The sequence below is a fragment of the Cydia pomonella genome, unplaced genomic scaffold (assembly GCF_033807575.1).
Source record: "Cydia pomonella isolate Wapato2018A unplaced genomic scaffold, ilCydPomo1 PGA_scaffold_166, whole genome shotgun sequence".
NCBI classification, from domain to species: domain Eukaryota; kingdom Metazoa; phylum Arthropoda; class Insecta; order Lepidoptera; family Tortricidae; genus Cydia; species Cydia pomonella.
Window position 1 is genome coordinate 92,340 of NW_026907808.1, and position 14,812 is coordinate 107,151.

At 43.7% G+C, this 14,812-nt stretch overlaps 1 protein-coding gene across 1 annotated transcript in view; it reads right to left on the bottom strand.

The window, feature by feature from the left end:
* Positions 1-14,812, bottom strand: part of LOC133533444 (spectrin beta chain, non-erythrocytic 5-like) — a 109,185-nt gene that overhangs the window by 6,472 nt on the left and 87,901 nt on the right. The window contains exons 70-83 of the mRNA XM_061872427.1: positions 13,390-13,598; positions 12,038-12,199; positions 11,767-11,915; positions 11,374-11,560; positions 10,879-11,014; positions 7,261-7,422; positions 6,802-6,906; positions 5,374-5,482; positions 4,427-4,593; positions 3,530-3,750; positions 2,927-3,072; positions 1,864-1,942; positions 1,379-1,467; positions 470-796 (exon numbers count right to left, since the gene is read on the bottom strand). Of these exons, the coding sequence (XP_061728411.1) occupies positions 470-796; positions 1,379-1,467; positions 1,864-1,942; positions 2,927-3,072; positions 3,530-3,750; positions 4,427-4,593; positions 5,374-5,482; positions 6,802-6,906; positions 7,261-7,422; positions 10,879-11,014; positions 11,374-11,560; positions 11,767-11,915; positions 12,038-12,199; positions 13,390-13,598 (2,248 nt within the window). The remainder of the gene's footprint in view (positions 1-469; positions 797-1,378; positions 1,468-1,863; positions 1,943-2,926; positions 3,073-3,529; positions 3,751-4,426; positions 4,594-5,373; positions 5,483-6,801; positions 6,907-7,260; positions 7,423-10,878; positions 11,015-11,373; positions 11,561-11,766; positions 11,916-12,037; positions 12,200-13,389; positions 13,599-14,812) is intronic.

Below are 14,812 nucleotides of genomic sequence, written 5' to 3' on the forward strand. Positions count from 1 at the left end.
TAGGAAAGCGGACCCCGTCGCAAGGCCGGGAAGACGCTGGGTTGAAGAAGAAGAAGTCGATATAGTTATGTTAATGTTAAAATTTATCTACATAAAAACATTAGGTCTTACACTCGTTTTTCATACAAAATATCCATAAAATCGAATGTTTAGTATTATTTAAATGCGATTTGAATTGCGAGGGAAGCGAATTTCAATTAATCTTTGAATGCAGCTCTGTTTCTTTTTAAATATAAAAGGATGTTTCCTTTAAGTCAAATGACCTAACTTAAGGTTTTAAAGTACTTTTCCTTCAGGACCCATAATTTTCTTCCTCACTGTATGTATCAAAATAACGAAGCAATAAAATAAATGAAAGTAATCTTTCTGATAACCACGATCGCCAAATTTCGTTAATTTATTTCAGAAACGAGTTAGATGCCCCCGTGTGTACCACACTGCACGACCGCTACCCTACAAGCGCACTAACCCAGCTCGCTCGCCGAGTAGAAGTGCGACGTCTCCACGCCCCAGTTGTTGTTGCTCCTCTCGTAGCCCCACTGGTTGCGGTTCTGGTCGCGCGCGCGCTGCTGGTAGCTGTTGACCAGCGCGGACACCGGCTGGCGCTCGCCGGCGCCCGTTTGGCGCTCGGTGGCGCCCGTTTGACGCTCGGTGGCGCTCGTTTGGCGCTCGGTGGCGCCCGCGTGGCGCTCGGAGGCGCCCTGTTGGCGCTCGGCGGCGCCCTGCTGGCGCTCCGGCAGCGCAGGCGGACGCTCGGGCGGGCCGGATAGCGGTAGCGGCGGCGCGCCGTCGCAAACTAAGTTTGTAGGTTATGTTTTAGCGCGTATACTTCAATATTACGATTGAAATTAACCCTTTAACGTGAATAGGGTTGTCTTAAAGTTGGAAATCATTGTGGGAAATAAATTCCCTCTGCCTTATTAATCTTTAATGTTTGCAATAGTGTTTAATATTTCAGTATATGCGCTTTGAAAACTAAAAACGTATAATATACACAGTATAAAATAAAACAAGAATAGACAAAACGATAAAGAACGAAACATAAAGCTTATAAGAAAGCTCGACGACACAAAAGCAAAAATTTGAATTGGAAGTTCATATAGTATTTTGTTCCTGTTTAATATTTTTGATGGCAGGCATTTTGAAATTGCTGTCAAATACAATAAATGTGCTGGTGTTTTAACTTGCGTGTACTAAAATAGTATTCTATCGTCGTTCACACGGACCCTGGCAGATAAAAGTTACTCCTTATAATCAGCTATTTAAATAGGTAAATAAAAAGAACTTTACATGTAGGAATTTTGAATGACCGCACGAGCGTCTCTCACTATATTAATTTCCTGTTCTCTTCATCATGTGTGTGTGAATGTGTGCTTACCATCGCGCTGAGACTTGATGAACTCGGAGTTGAGGTCGCGGCCGTTGGAGAACCGCGAGCGGCCCCACGACGACGACGACTCAGAGTTCCTGCAACATACGTACTCTCTGAACACACGCTCAGTATTAACCTCCGCTCTGTGTGATAAGGATCATACGCAGACCTGACCACATTTCTTTTTGCAATTTCGATAAAGATTTTTTCTGTACTACCGAGCAGCACAAATAAGGTTTGAACCCACCATTTTTGACCACCACACACATATTAAAGGTATATTTTCTAAATTATACAATAGGTAAACAACTTAGAAATGTGTCATAAAAAACAGAGTTAAATTTTAATATCGAATTGTCCTATTCTGAATGTACCTTCTTTATAAAATCTCTGTTTAATTTTGTAACCGGATTAGGATAACCGGCAACGACATTTAACACTTGATAGTCGTTTTTGAATAATATAATGCCGTAAGTTGGTGATGGTGTTACCTCATGACGACGTCGGAGACGTCCTCCTGGCTGGCGCCCGGCGGCTTGCGCGGCGGCAACGACGGCAACACCGAACATTCTGGAATACGCAATAATACTGTACTTTATTGTAAAAGTAGGTACGCATTTTATGTTCTAAATGTGAACGCCACGCCTAGATGACAATCGTACTTCGATAAATATTTTTGTTCAGAAACAAACGGTCATTTACAACGTGCGTCATAATTAGACATTGCATTTTAAACTTAGACCTACGGTTTTAATTAATTAAATGTAATGGTGCTAGATTTTATAGACAACGTTTTTAGGGTTCCGTAGCCAAATGGCAAAAAACGGAACCCTTATAGATTCGTCATGTCCGTCTGTCTGTCCGATTATGATCTTTCGATCTTTTTTCATCAAACCCATACGTGTGGAGGTATCTATGGATAGGTCTTCAAAAATGATATTAAGGTTTCTAATATCATTTTTTTCTAAACTGAATAGTTTGCGCGAGAGACACTTCCAAAGTGGTAAAATGTGTCCCCCCCCCCCCCCCTGTAACTTCTAAAATAAGAGAATGATAAACCTAAAAAAAAAATATATGATGTACATTACCATGCAAATTTCCACCGAAAATTGGTTTGAACGAGATCTAGTAAGTAGTTTTTATTAATCCGACTCGCACTTGGCCGCTTTTTTTTTTTGTTTTACTACATAACATCTGAGTTTAGTATTTATATAATTATTAAACTACTATCAACAAATTCTCTCGGAACAGTCGATTGGAACGAAATGGTCGCGACGGAAAAATGCACGAGTGTCGTAGAGCGCTCGGGTGGAACGAAAGGGACGGGTCGTGACGGAAAAATCTTACACTTTTTTTGTCCAGCCACGTTCGTATCGTGCGATAACGTGTCGACACTCCTGCGGTCCTGGTCGGCCCGCTTGGCCCGACTGTCGCGGTGGAGCGGGGAGTGTACTATGTTACCTATATCCCTCTCCTGTGTGTCGACACTCCTGCGGTCCTGGTCGGCCCGCTTGGCCCGACTGTCGCGGTGTAGCGGGGAGTGTACTATGTTACCTATATCCCTCTCCTGTGTGTCGACACTCCTGCGGTCCTGGTCGGCCTGCTTGGTCTGGCTGTCGCGGTGTTCCTGCAGGATCTCGGCCTGCGTGCGCGAGCGCCGCTCCGGCTCGGGCGACTCGTTTGATGACGATGACGCACTTCTACACAGGACATACAAACAGACATTATTATGAGGAAATACCAGAAATACTATAGACTTGAAATAAATGTACGCGGTAATTATATTGTGACTCGGAAGATTTTAGCCTTTAGAGTAGTGTAATTGACGGAGCTTTAGTGAGTCCCTCCGTTTCCCCTCGGCCCTCGGGGGAATAGCAGCTACGTCCTCTAGTCCTTTTTGGATTAAAGTTTGCTTTTAAACAATAAACGTAAATGAAAAAAATTATACATAAAACTTTTTTCATCACACTTGCGATGCGGTCCGTAAATCCTAAATTTCGACGTAGGGCTATAATCTACGCTCGAAATTACGCAGAAGTTGTATTTATTTCCTTTTTTTACTCTGAAGCGTTATCATGTGTCCCATGGGCGGTACAGAAATTACGAACACTCGTTCGTAATACACAAACAGTACGAGTAAGGACAGCGGTCAGACACCTCTGCAGCCGGCGCTTGAGCTCGGCGGTGGGCGAGTCGGGCGGCGCGTAGGGCGTGAGCTGCAGGGCGGGCGGCAGCGCGGCGTGGAAGGACAGCTTGGCCACCCAGTCGCGCATGAGCGCGGCGCCCGCGCAGCCGAACAGGTACTCGGCGCCGTCCGCGCACGCCAGCCGGAACACGTGCGCGCGCTTCGTGTAGTCGCCCGCCGGCGAGCAGCGCGCCTGCGGACAGCGGGGTACTTACTCATCACACTCATTTACATTGTCATTTTTGTATAGGTTCATTATTATATTTTCATTATTGAGCATGTTATTCTGTCGATGATTTTATGAAGGAGATAATTAAAAAAAAAAAAAATTGTAATAACTATTAAGGAACCGTAAACTTTCATTGTTAATTTTTATATAGAATTATGTATAACTGTAAAAAAAAATTTACCAATAAAGAAACTAAACTAAACTAATTATTTGTTTTGACCATTTTCATATTTTAAATCCAATTTAATGTTTGATTTTCATTTTGATTTGATTACCAATTTTAACATTTATGATTTTTTTTTTGAATAATGTTAATGTGTAATTTTATCTAGTCTAATGTAATTACTAACAAACTATATAGGCATATTTTGACCTGAATTAATTAAATTGAATTGAATCAATCTCTCCTGCGTAGTTACAAGTCACTTTGTCAACCCTGCAAGCGTCCTTGAGCTGCGCTGGCTGCTTAATATCAGGCGAGCCGCAGACTAATAAAATCTTGTTTGTGTATATAAGGGTCCTGACCGAGTTTTTAGTAATCTTTTTGCTCTATACAGCACAACTGAGGTTTGAGGCTACGATTTAGATTTGACCAGCACACACATATTAAAGGTTAAACAATACAAAATGGTAGGCTCACGTTGAGGATGGCTTGTGGAGGCGCGGCGGCCTTGGCGGCGCTGAAGTCCAGCTCGTCCCTGAAGAAGCACAGCAGCTGGCCGCACAGCACGCAGTAGTAGGAGCGCCACGAGCGCACGGTGGCGCGCTTGCCGCCCACGCCCGACTCCTGCTTGCGTTCCAGGTATCCTGCCAGATACCAAATATTACGAGTAAGAGGAAATACCCTCTTGTTAATAAGTGTAAACACCTCGTGGAACAGTCATTCACGATAAAAAGCTGTCTTATCTATTTGAAAAAACTTAAGTATTCGAAGGGTTATGTACGTGGTGCCCTCAGACTTGACGGCCCGCAACACAGTACGTCCGCTTTTCGTGGCAGCTTCCGATATGCTGCAACGAAGTGTTGGAACAATTTACCGCCACCAATCAGAAACTGCAAATCCGTTACTTCTTTTAAATACAACCTTTAAAAGTATTTACTCGTAACCCAACAAGTTTTATAACGAAGCGGACATAGTCAAAAAGAAATATTTGTAAACTCTCACTCTCTCTTTCTTTCTTACACATATTCTGTCTTGTTCTGTTGCTTTCTGTTTTACTTTTAAGTCTTAGTTTTTAATTTCGGGTGGCCTGAAAACCAGTACCGCGCCTAACAGACACGGCTTATGCTGAGCGGCATCCTATTTGGTGTTCGTGTCAATATTCACTTTGTTGTTCACATGTATATATATACATATTATATTTATTTTATTTATTTTATTTTCTATAATATTCTATTCTATACATTGCTTATTTGACAGTTGGCAGCTGCCAAATACTATGAAGATGTCATTCAACGAAAGTTCGTATTTTCACCACGGCGTGCGTTGTCGTCGCTTGTATTTACCCACGGCCAATTCCGCTATTTTTTATTGACAATGTAGTTAATAAAACAGTTAGTTAAATGTGAAAGCAGGCATGAAGTCACCTTCGATCTCGACGGGCGGCAGCTCGACGTCGCCGCGGCGGTGGCGGCGGAAGCTCTGCGTGCGGCGCCGCGTCGTGAACGACGGCGTGCGCTTCGGCGTCTTCATCACCTGACACGCACACACACATTCTTAGCACTCGTAAATGGCGGAAAAAATGCTACACAACGTTATAAGCGAGTTCTTAACGTTTTGACCGCCAAAGACGTCATATGACGTGCGCGGCTACAGCCCAATATCAACCTTCATGCGTACCGACAAGGTTCACGATTACGCGCCGCGTGTGATAGGCGTAGCGTTCAAAAGGTTAAAGATTCGTTTGAATATAATTAATTAATTAATTAAATCTTTATAGCACAATACATGAAGGTACAAATGGCGGACTTAATGCCTTAAGGCATTCTCTACCAGTCAACCAATGGGTTAAACCAGAAAGATTAAGTAGGTGCAGTGTCTAATCTCGGTTTAATAAATATTTGTTTCATAAAACAGAGGTAAATAATAAACAAGATGGGCAAATAAGAGTGATACACTTTGTTTTCAAATTTTACTTAAGTATATTAAATGCAAAATTTATGATTTTTTTTTGTAAACATCGTATTCAGATTTGGCAGTTGTATACGGAAGATAATTTCTGCGAAATGTCTACCTCTAGTAGCAAGCAATTTTTTCTCAAATGTTTGTGTTGTTTTAAAACACGTTGTTTGCTTGATTGATTTCGAGAAACAGACACAGCGATTGGCATTAAATTTTGCAGCTCTTGACACATCTGTGGGGCTCTCTGAAATAACGTGTCTATGCTAGCAAGCTGATGAAATGTAAACGGTTAAAGCCGACCATCTGTAATGCATCCAACGCCGAAAATACGCGAAATGATGCTGAAAATTGCAATGATTCATACTTATACTTACATTTTCCTGCTGTTAGCGGTGGACATATGTCAGACATTTGCCTGCTGTTAGCGGTGGACATATGTCAGACATTATGTTCCGCATGTATTTATCAACCCTGAATAATATATATTTGAAACAATCTTTAAACTTAATACAGTTAATAATTTAAAAACGACATGTATACTTGTTATTTGCCTACCCTGTACAATCAGAAGGCCATCGCTTAAATCCTTTTAACTTCAGACAATCTCATTTAGGAGTAAATTAATCAATTTTGCAAAATAAGATTAAAAAATACTTCTTGCAATTAAGTCATCATATTTGTTTTTTTTTTTTCATTCAACATCGTTAGGAATTTTTAACATAAACCAGTTAAATTAAATGAAAACGCTTTTACACCAGATCGTAACACCACTTCCTACAATATCTAAATATTTATTAATCGCATGGCTTACAGCTTCTTAATCTCAATAAAAAAAAAGTTGAATGAATAGGTAGGTAATAAAATGAGGCCAAATAATGGCATAATGAACTCACGCTCATGCTCTCGGCGCGCTTGACGGGCTCGGCGCGCGGCAGGCGCTCGAACTGCGGCGCGGGCGCCAGCGTCTCCGACGACGACGCCGCCGAGCCCGTGCTCACCTGCCACGGCAAAGGGTTCAGATCACAATTTTTTTTAATTAAAAGTGATTTTTTATGGCGTGTTCTTGTATCGAAAGCCGTCGCCGTGGGTCACCGTACGGACTAAGTAAATAAGCTTGTATTGTATACCTATAAAAACATAATACATCAAACTTTGTATAATAATTTTCTTGTCACAAGAAGACAGCGATCATATACGTTCAGTAACGAAAAAGTACTGGGCGCCCTCAGTCTGACGTCACAAGTCGGGCGAAGCGCGACGTACGGGACACGCCGCGCTTATTCCTGTGTTAGACGAATGTCGAGCGAAGTTCGACGTCCAGTGCCCCACACAACAGCAGTGTACATAAGTACCTGTGTCTCCAGTATGGGAGCAGTGTCTCTCCTCCTCAGCTCGGCGATGCGCTCGACCTCCCTCTGCCGCTGGCGCTGCGCGCGCTCGGCGGCGTGCGCGGCGGCGGACGAGGCGCGCGCGGCCTGCTCCGACTCCTGCTGTTGTTTGAAGGCTTGCTCCACCTGGTGATAATACACGTTCACGTTTTAATACGTTTTGAACTAGAATACTAACGGAGGCAATTTTGATTTGACGTTGAATAGTGCGAAAGCAAATCAAGTTGCTTTTAACCTAGATATCCGTTGCTTTTAACCCAGATATCCGTTGCTTTTAACCCAGATATCCGTTACTTTTAACCCAGATATCCGTTACTTTTAACCCAGATATCCGTTGATTTTAACCCAGATATCCGTTGATTTTAACCCAGATATCCGTTACTTTTAACCCAGATATCCGTTACTTTTAACCCAGATATCCGTTACTTTTAACCTAGATATCAAACAAGGGGCCATAGATGTGGTTAAAATACACTAAATAGTGTACATAAGACAAAAAAACATTGCATTGCATTTTTTTTAATTGCTTTATTTATACCAATTTCAGTTTTTATATTTATTGTATTGTGAATAATGATATTAGTTAAGAGCAATTTAAAATAATAATTATTATATACTTTTGCACAATATTTTGGGACATAGGAATTTATATAATTTATAAATAAGCCATTTTTAGCTCGGTATACACGGTGATTTGTTTCGTTGGATTAAGTCATATGTAGAAAATCGCACACAGTCGGTGGTAGTATCAGGGTTTATCTCTCAAAGCAAATATATCAGCTCAGGCGTCCCCCAAGGCTCCCATTTGGGGCCTCTATTGTTTACGTTATATATAAACGATATCGTAAAATGTATATCCCACTCTCACGTTCTTCTTTATGCAGACGATGCAAAAATCTATAAAGTTATTCGTAATTCTTCTGATTGCGAACTGTTACAAAATGATCTATGTAATTTTGAGCGCTTCTGTAGAGAGAATAATTTGTTTTTAAACATAGAAAAATGTAATACAATTAGTTTTACTAGAAAAAAAACACCGTCTTACTTTAATTACAAATTATGTACGAGGGTCATGCCAAAAGAAGTTAGATACTCTATGGTCATTTGATCGATACTGGCCAGTTATACACCATTGTAAAGGTAGGTTATTTGCTAATAAATTCAAATATGGAACACTCGGAAAATGTTAGGATTCCTTTTTTAATTATTTTTTTTTCTGGGTAATTTTGGAGGGAAATTTTCGCAACAATGGAGCTCACTCGACGTGATTTTCGTGTTATGATTTATTATGATTTTAAAAAAGGTTTAAAACCTCAAGAGTGTTTTGAACTTTTAGTTTCAACTTTTGGCGAGTCTGCTTGTTCACGTGCAACTGTTTTTAATTGGTTTGCTGAATTTAAAAGGGGACGAGAGACCTTTGAAGATGAGGCGAAGACCGGACGGCCGCCAACCGCAGTCACTCAAGAAAACGTACAGGCTGTGGAAAAAAATGTTCGTGCGAACCGACGAATTACATATGCAGAGCTCGAGCGTGAGCTGGGTATTGGATCAGCAGCATTGCAAACTATAATTCATTATCATCTGGCCCTTCATAAGCGTTGTTCAAGATGGGTGCCGCACAAACTCACCGATTTGCAAAAAGACCGCCGCGTAGATTGGTGCAAATTTATGATAGATAAATTCGACGCTGGCGAGAAAAAAAATGTATATGATATACTTACAGGTGACGAAACATGGCTATATAACTACGACCCCGAAACAAAGCGGCAGTCCACAGTATGGTGTTTTGAAGATGAGCCGACGCCAACAAAATGTCGCCGAACCCGAAGTACACAAAAACAAATGATTGCCTCATTTTTCTGCAAGACGGGACATATTGCTACGATAGTGCTAGAAGATCAAAGGACAGTCAACTCTGAATGGTATGTGACAGTTTGTGCCCCCAGAGTACTGTCAGCTTGGTGTGACAAGCGGCCGAAATCGGGAACTCAGCACCTGCTCTGGCACCATGACAACGCTGCCCCTCACACTTCTGCTAGAACACTTGACTATTTCAGCTCAAAAAACGTGACTATCTTGCCCCACCCGCCATATTCCCCCGACCTAGCCCCTTGCGATTTTTACTTATTTCCCAAAATTAAAGAAAAATTAAAAGGAAGGCGATTTGAGAACAAAGAAGATGCCCTGGCTGCGTATAATTATGAAATTTCTGAGGTATCTAAAGAAGAGTGGTCATCGGTATTTTCTAAGTGGTTTAGACGGATGGAAAAGTGTATACGTGTTCACGGTGACTACTTCGAAAAAATAGATAGCTGTAATAAAGAATAAAGTCGGTAACTTTTGAGTATCTAATTTCTTTTGGCATGACCCTCGTAACCAGGACCTGGTAAGAGTAGGGGAGATTCGTGATCTTGGGGTAGTCATTGACGAGAAATTATCATTTATACCTCATATCGATTCCATTTTAGCTAAGTCTTTTAAACAATTAGGTATGATCCTGCGAATTGGTAAACCTTTCAGGAATACATTAACACTTAAAATTCTTTATAACAGTTATGTACGAAGTCGGCTTGAGTTCGCATGTGCGGTTTGGAAACCCCATTACAGCATTCATATTGACAGGATAGAGCGATTGCAAAAAAAGTTCCTAAAATCCCTTGATTTTAAATGTGGTATTGAATACAAAGATTATGTGGAATCCTTAAACCGTCATAAAATGCAGTCACTAGAGTGTCGGAGAGACTGCGTTGATTCTGTTCTATTATTTAAAATAATAAATGGTTATATTGATGCCCCTAGCTTGTTGAAAGACATATGTATAAGAGTTCCAGGTAATAAAGAGCGCCGATGTCGTCCCAGATACAAGCATTTATTCTCCATTCCATGTAGTAGAACTAACTATTCTAAAAATATGTTTATTAAACGAGCATGTGCCCTCTATAATGATCATAACATTGTTAAAAATGTAGACATATTTAATTGTACCATAAGTTCATTGAAAACAGTATTCAAGACTAGTAGCATATAAATCTTAACGCGTATATAATAAGTATTATTATGTCATGTTTGTCGATACTTCATACTTATTCAAAAGTTGTTATAAATGTAGAACGTGTTTTACATTGTGCTTTTCACTGAGTGTTTTGTAAATCTGATTTCTCAAATTCTGTGTAACCTCTTACTATTTAGCTGAACCTAAACGTATATAGGTACTTTTCGTGCTTCTATATAAAGATATGTTTAACAAACATGGAAACTATAGGTCTAGATTAAGACAAGAAACTGTAATAATATTTTTTGTATGACCGTTTGTTTCATATTTAAATAAAATAAAAAATAAAAATAAAATAAAAAATTTTAAAACTATGAGCCTTGTTGCTTGAAATAGTTTTTTTAAGACGTCGTCTCGTTGGCAGGCGTTGGCCTTTTCCGCTGTTATAGCTTGGATATAAAGCTTTTTCTATCGGCTATTGCCGATTCCACGTCGATAGACGTGGGAAGACCATAAAAATATTATCTATGCTGAGCCGAACGGAGCCGAGGATGGCCGAACGCTACAGTTTCCCCACTGACTTGACTTACCAGCGTGATCCTAGTGAGGGCCTGAGCGCGGTCCTGCTGCGAGTGTATGGCCTGCTCGAGCTCGGCGTGGCGCGCCAGCAGCTCCTCCACCTGCGCCACGCTCTCGCCCACCTTGCCGTCGCGGACCAGCGGAACCCTGGAGAACACATTCAGTTATACTCTACCCATTTCTGACTGTAAGTGTCTGGGATCAAAATCGGATCTATAACGGAGGATTCCGTACCGTACTAAAAAAGACACAAGGAAAAGGAGTATTTTCAAGAAAGTTAAATGTAAGAAGTGTCGCCACAAAAAACATATTTTTACTTCTAAAGTAAGTAGCGACTCACGAAATACATCTATGTTCAAATTTCATTTAAATTTATCGTATAGTTTTTATAAAAATGGCTGTGCCGGACAGTCGTACGGACAGACGGAACCACGGACATGACTAAAACTATAGTTCCGGTTTTCTCTCCGCGAGCTCGCAACGCAGCACATCCTCGCATAACTTACTTGTTAGTGATCCAGTTGTCCAGTGCGTCAGCGTCTCTCCTGAACACCAGGGCATCCAAATGCTGATGGTATATAGTGTCTCTGGCCGCCCAGGCCGCGTCGAGCTGGGCGCGGCGAGCTCGCAGCGCCGCCATGCGCTCGGCGACGTCGGCGGACATGAAGTGGCCTTCGCGGACTAACTTCTCGCCTGTTAAACAAAATCAACGTTAATTCTAGTCGAGTTGTAACACACTATTTCTCTATTTATTATCGTGGAAAACCAATGGCGTAGATAAGCGACCCTCGCGCAAGGCCCCTCACTTCAAGGGCGCAGGAGCCAATTCTTACTATTCTGGGGCGGTCACTGCTGCGATCATCTCGTGGGTCCACGCTCTACAGAATACAAGCACATACCATCGGCATAGAGGGCGTTGAAGGCGTCGTCCTTGGCCTGCACCTCGTCTCCCAGCTCCTTGTGTCGCGCCAGGAGCCGCTCGGCGCCGGGCACGTCGTGCGCCAGCTCCGGGGCGGTCACTGCTGCGATCATCTCGTTGGTCCACGCTCTGAAAAAATCGAAGGATCAAAATACACGGTTGTTAGTCTGGATCTGCTGCTGGCAGCTGGCAGCGTGTGAGGGCTGAGCCTCCGGGGCTTCGGAGACATCTTCTAGAGTGTCGATACTCACAGCAGGTCCTGGTACTGCTGGAAGTAGGCCTGCAGCTGTCCAGACAGCTCCAGCTGCTGTTGGCAACTGGCCGCGCGCGAGGTTAGAGCCTCCAGGGCTTCGGAGACATCCTCTAGTTTGGATGTGACGTGCTCGCGGGCATCGGGAAAAGCTGCACCCAATCTGTAATAGATAAAAAAAGTTAAAATACGAGTATGTTTTTTGATAACAGTATTTTGATACATCGCTGACTGTAGTTTTCTTTGAACAGGCAACGCAACTAATCGTCGAAACAATCCTAACAATCCGAAACATAATTAGTTTGCTTTTTTTTATCACACAGCTCTCACGGTCACCTCCTGTCTCCATCATCAGGTGAGGCGCCGCCTCTGCGCGCGCAGGGCCTGCAGGCTGCGGCCGGTGTCGGCGTCCTTCTCGTTACCTGTCAGCCTCCTGTGTGAGCTTGTCATGCTGGGCCTGGATGGCCTGGAGGTCGTCCTGCAGCGCGGTGAGGCGCCGCCTCTGCGCGCGCAGGGCCTGCAGGCTGCGGCCGGTGTCGGCGTCCTTCTCGTTACCTGTCAGCCTCCTGTGTGAGCTTGTCATGCTGGGCCTGGATGGCCTGCAGGTCGTCCTGCAGCGCGGTGAGGCGCCGCCTCTGCGCGCGCAGGGCCTGCAGGCTGCGGCCGGTGTCGGCGTCCTTCTCGTTACCTGTCAGCCTCCTGTGTGAGCTTGTCATGCTGGGCCTGGATGGCCTGCAGGTCGTCCTGCAGCGCGGTGAGGCGCCGCCTCTGCGCGCGCAGGGCCTGCAGGCTGCGGCCGGTGTCGGCGTCCTTCTCGTTACCTGTCAGCCTCCTGTGTGAGCTTGTCATGCTGGGCCTGGATGGCCTGCAGGTCGTCCTGCAGCGCGGTGAGGCGCCGCCTCTGCGCGCGCAGGGCCTGCAGGCTGCGGCCGGTGTCGGCGTCCTTCTCGTTACCTGTCAGCCTCCTGTGTGAGCTTGTCATGCTGGGCCTGGATGGCCTGCAGGTCGTCCTGCAGCGCGGTGAGGCGCCGCCTCTGCGCGCGCAGGGCCTGCAGGCTGCGGCCGGTGTCGGCGTCCTTCTCGTTACCTGTCAGCCTCCTGTGTGAGCTTGTCATGCTGGGCCTGGATGGCCTGCAGGTCGTCCTGCAGCGCGGTGAGGCGCCGCCTCTGCGCGCGCAGGGCCTGCAGGCTGCGGCCGGTGTCGGCGTCCTTCTCGTTACCTGTCAGCCTCCTGTGTGAGCTTGTCATGCTGGGCCTGGATGGCCTGCAGGTCGTCCTGCAGCGCGGTGAGGCGCCGCCTCTGCGCGCGCAGGGCCTGCAGGCTGCGGCCGGTGTCGGCGTCCTTCTCGTTACCTGTCAGCCTCCTGTGTGAGCTTGTCATGCTGGGCCTGGATGGCCTGGAGGTCGTCCTGCAGCGCGGTGAGGCGCCGCCTCTGCGCGCGCAGGGCCTGCAGGCTGCGGCCGGTGTCGGCGCGCAGCGCGGGCTCCTTCTCCAGGATCCAGGCCACCGTCTCGTCGGCCGCGCGGTCGAACTCGTGCACCTGCCGCGCGCCCGCCAGCGCCTGCACAGGGGGGGGGGCACACTTCAACATCTCTACACTTACGAGCCACAGAACAGAACTAAACAACCGGCTGGAATAGTACATTACTATAGAGGACGGGAAACGAAGGGTTGCAGGCCAAGTAGATATAGACGGCCAAGCGTAGCGAGGTCAGATAGGGACACGGCCGGCAACCCCGTTTCTCGCCGAGATTTTTATAGTGCTTTTCTCAAACTTCCAACGAAATAAACATAAAAAAAATAGGATGATGATGATTATTTCATGTCCTAATGTGATAGGTTATTCAGTGCGTCGAGTTTCAATGGGGAACGGAAATTTGATTATTTTTGCGCTACGACGCACGGTTTAGGATATACAGCCCTATAAAGATTTCTGCATGACTGAAAAAAAAAAACTTTATAGGGCTGTATCTCCTAAACCGTTCGTCGTAGCGCAAAAATAATCAAATTTTCGTTCCCCTTTGAATCCCTGAAATATTATTGAACAAACACACAAAAAAAATAAAAAAAAGCATAACGGCAGAAATTTGCTTATAGGTTTTTTTATGGTTGAATGCCAAGACGTGCCATAATTTAACGTTTAAAAACAAAAGAAGGTTGCCTTACAGTCCTAGGTGTGTGAGGCAGTATGAAATTCCTTTACATATCATCTTCACTCATCGCACCTGATATGTAGTATTTCCGGACCTAATTTTAAGTAAGTCATGTCAAAATTTCATTACAAATTTGAGAAATTGTACATTACGTTACAAGTGCGAAAAATATGAAATTCGCACATATATCGTACAACGTTGTAGAGTACATATGGCCTTTTTAATTTTCGACATAGTTACATAATGTGCTCATTATTGCACTATTGCGATAAAGCAACACCATATGTACTGTAAATTCACCTTTATGTTAAATATTTTTCAAACGAACCTTATAATTATATAAATAAAGCAAAAAAAATACGCTTTTAAAAACATAATTCCTTTTATGCTACACGTAACCAAGCGAGTCTAAATTATAATAAGATACAAATATAATTTTGTTGTTATGTTTGAATACTAAATATGTGGTCTACAGCGAACGTTTATACCCGCATTTGAATCCAAACAATATTAAATTTTAGTAAATGCAAAAATCTTAATAATTACCAATCTCAACTTCCATGTTTATGCTATATCGCGATCTCCCCTACTTATTTTTTACTAACAAATTAGTTTACCAGAC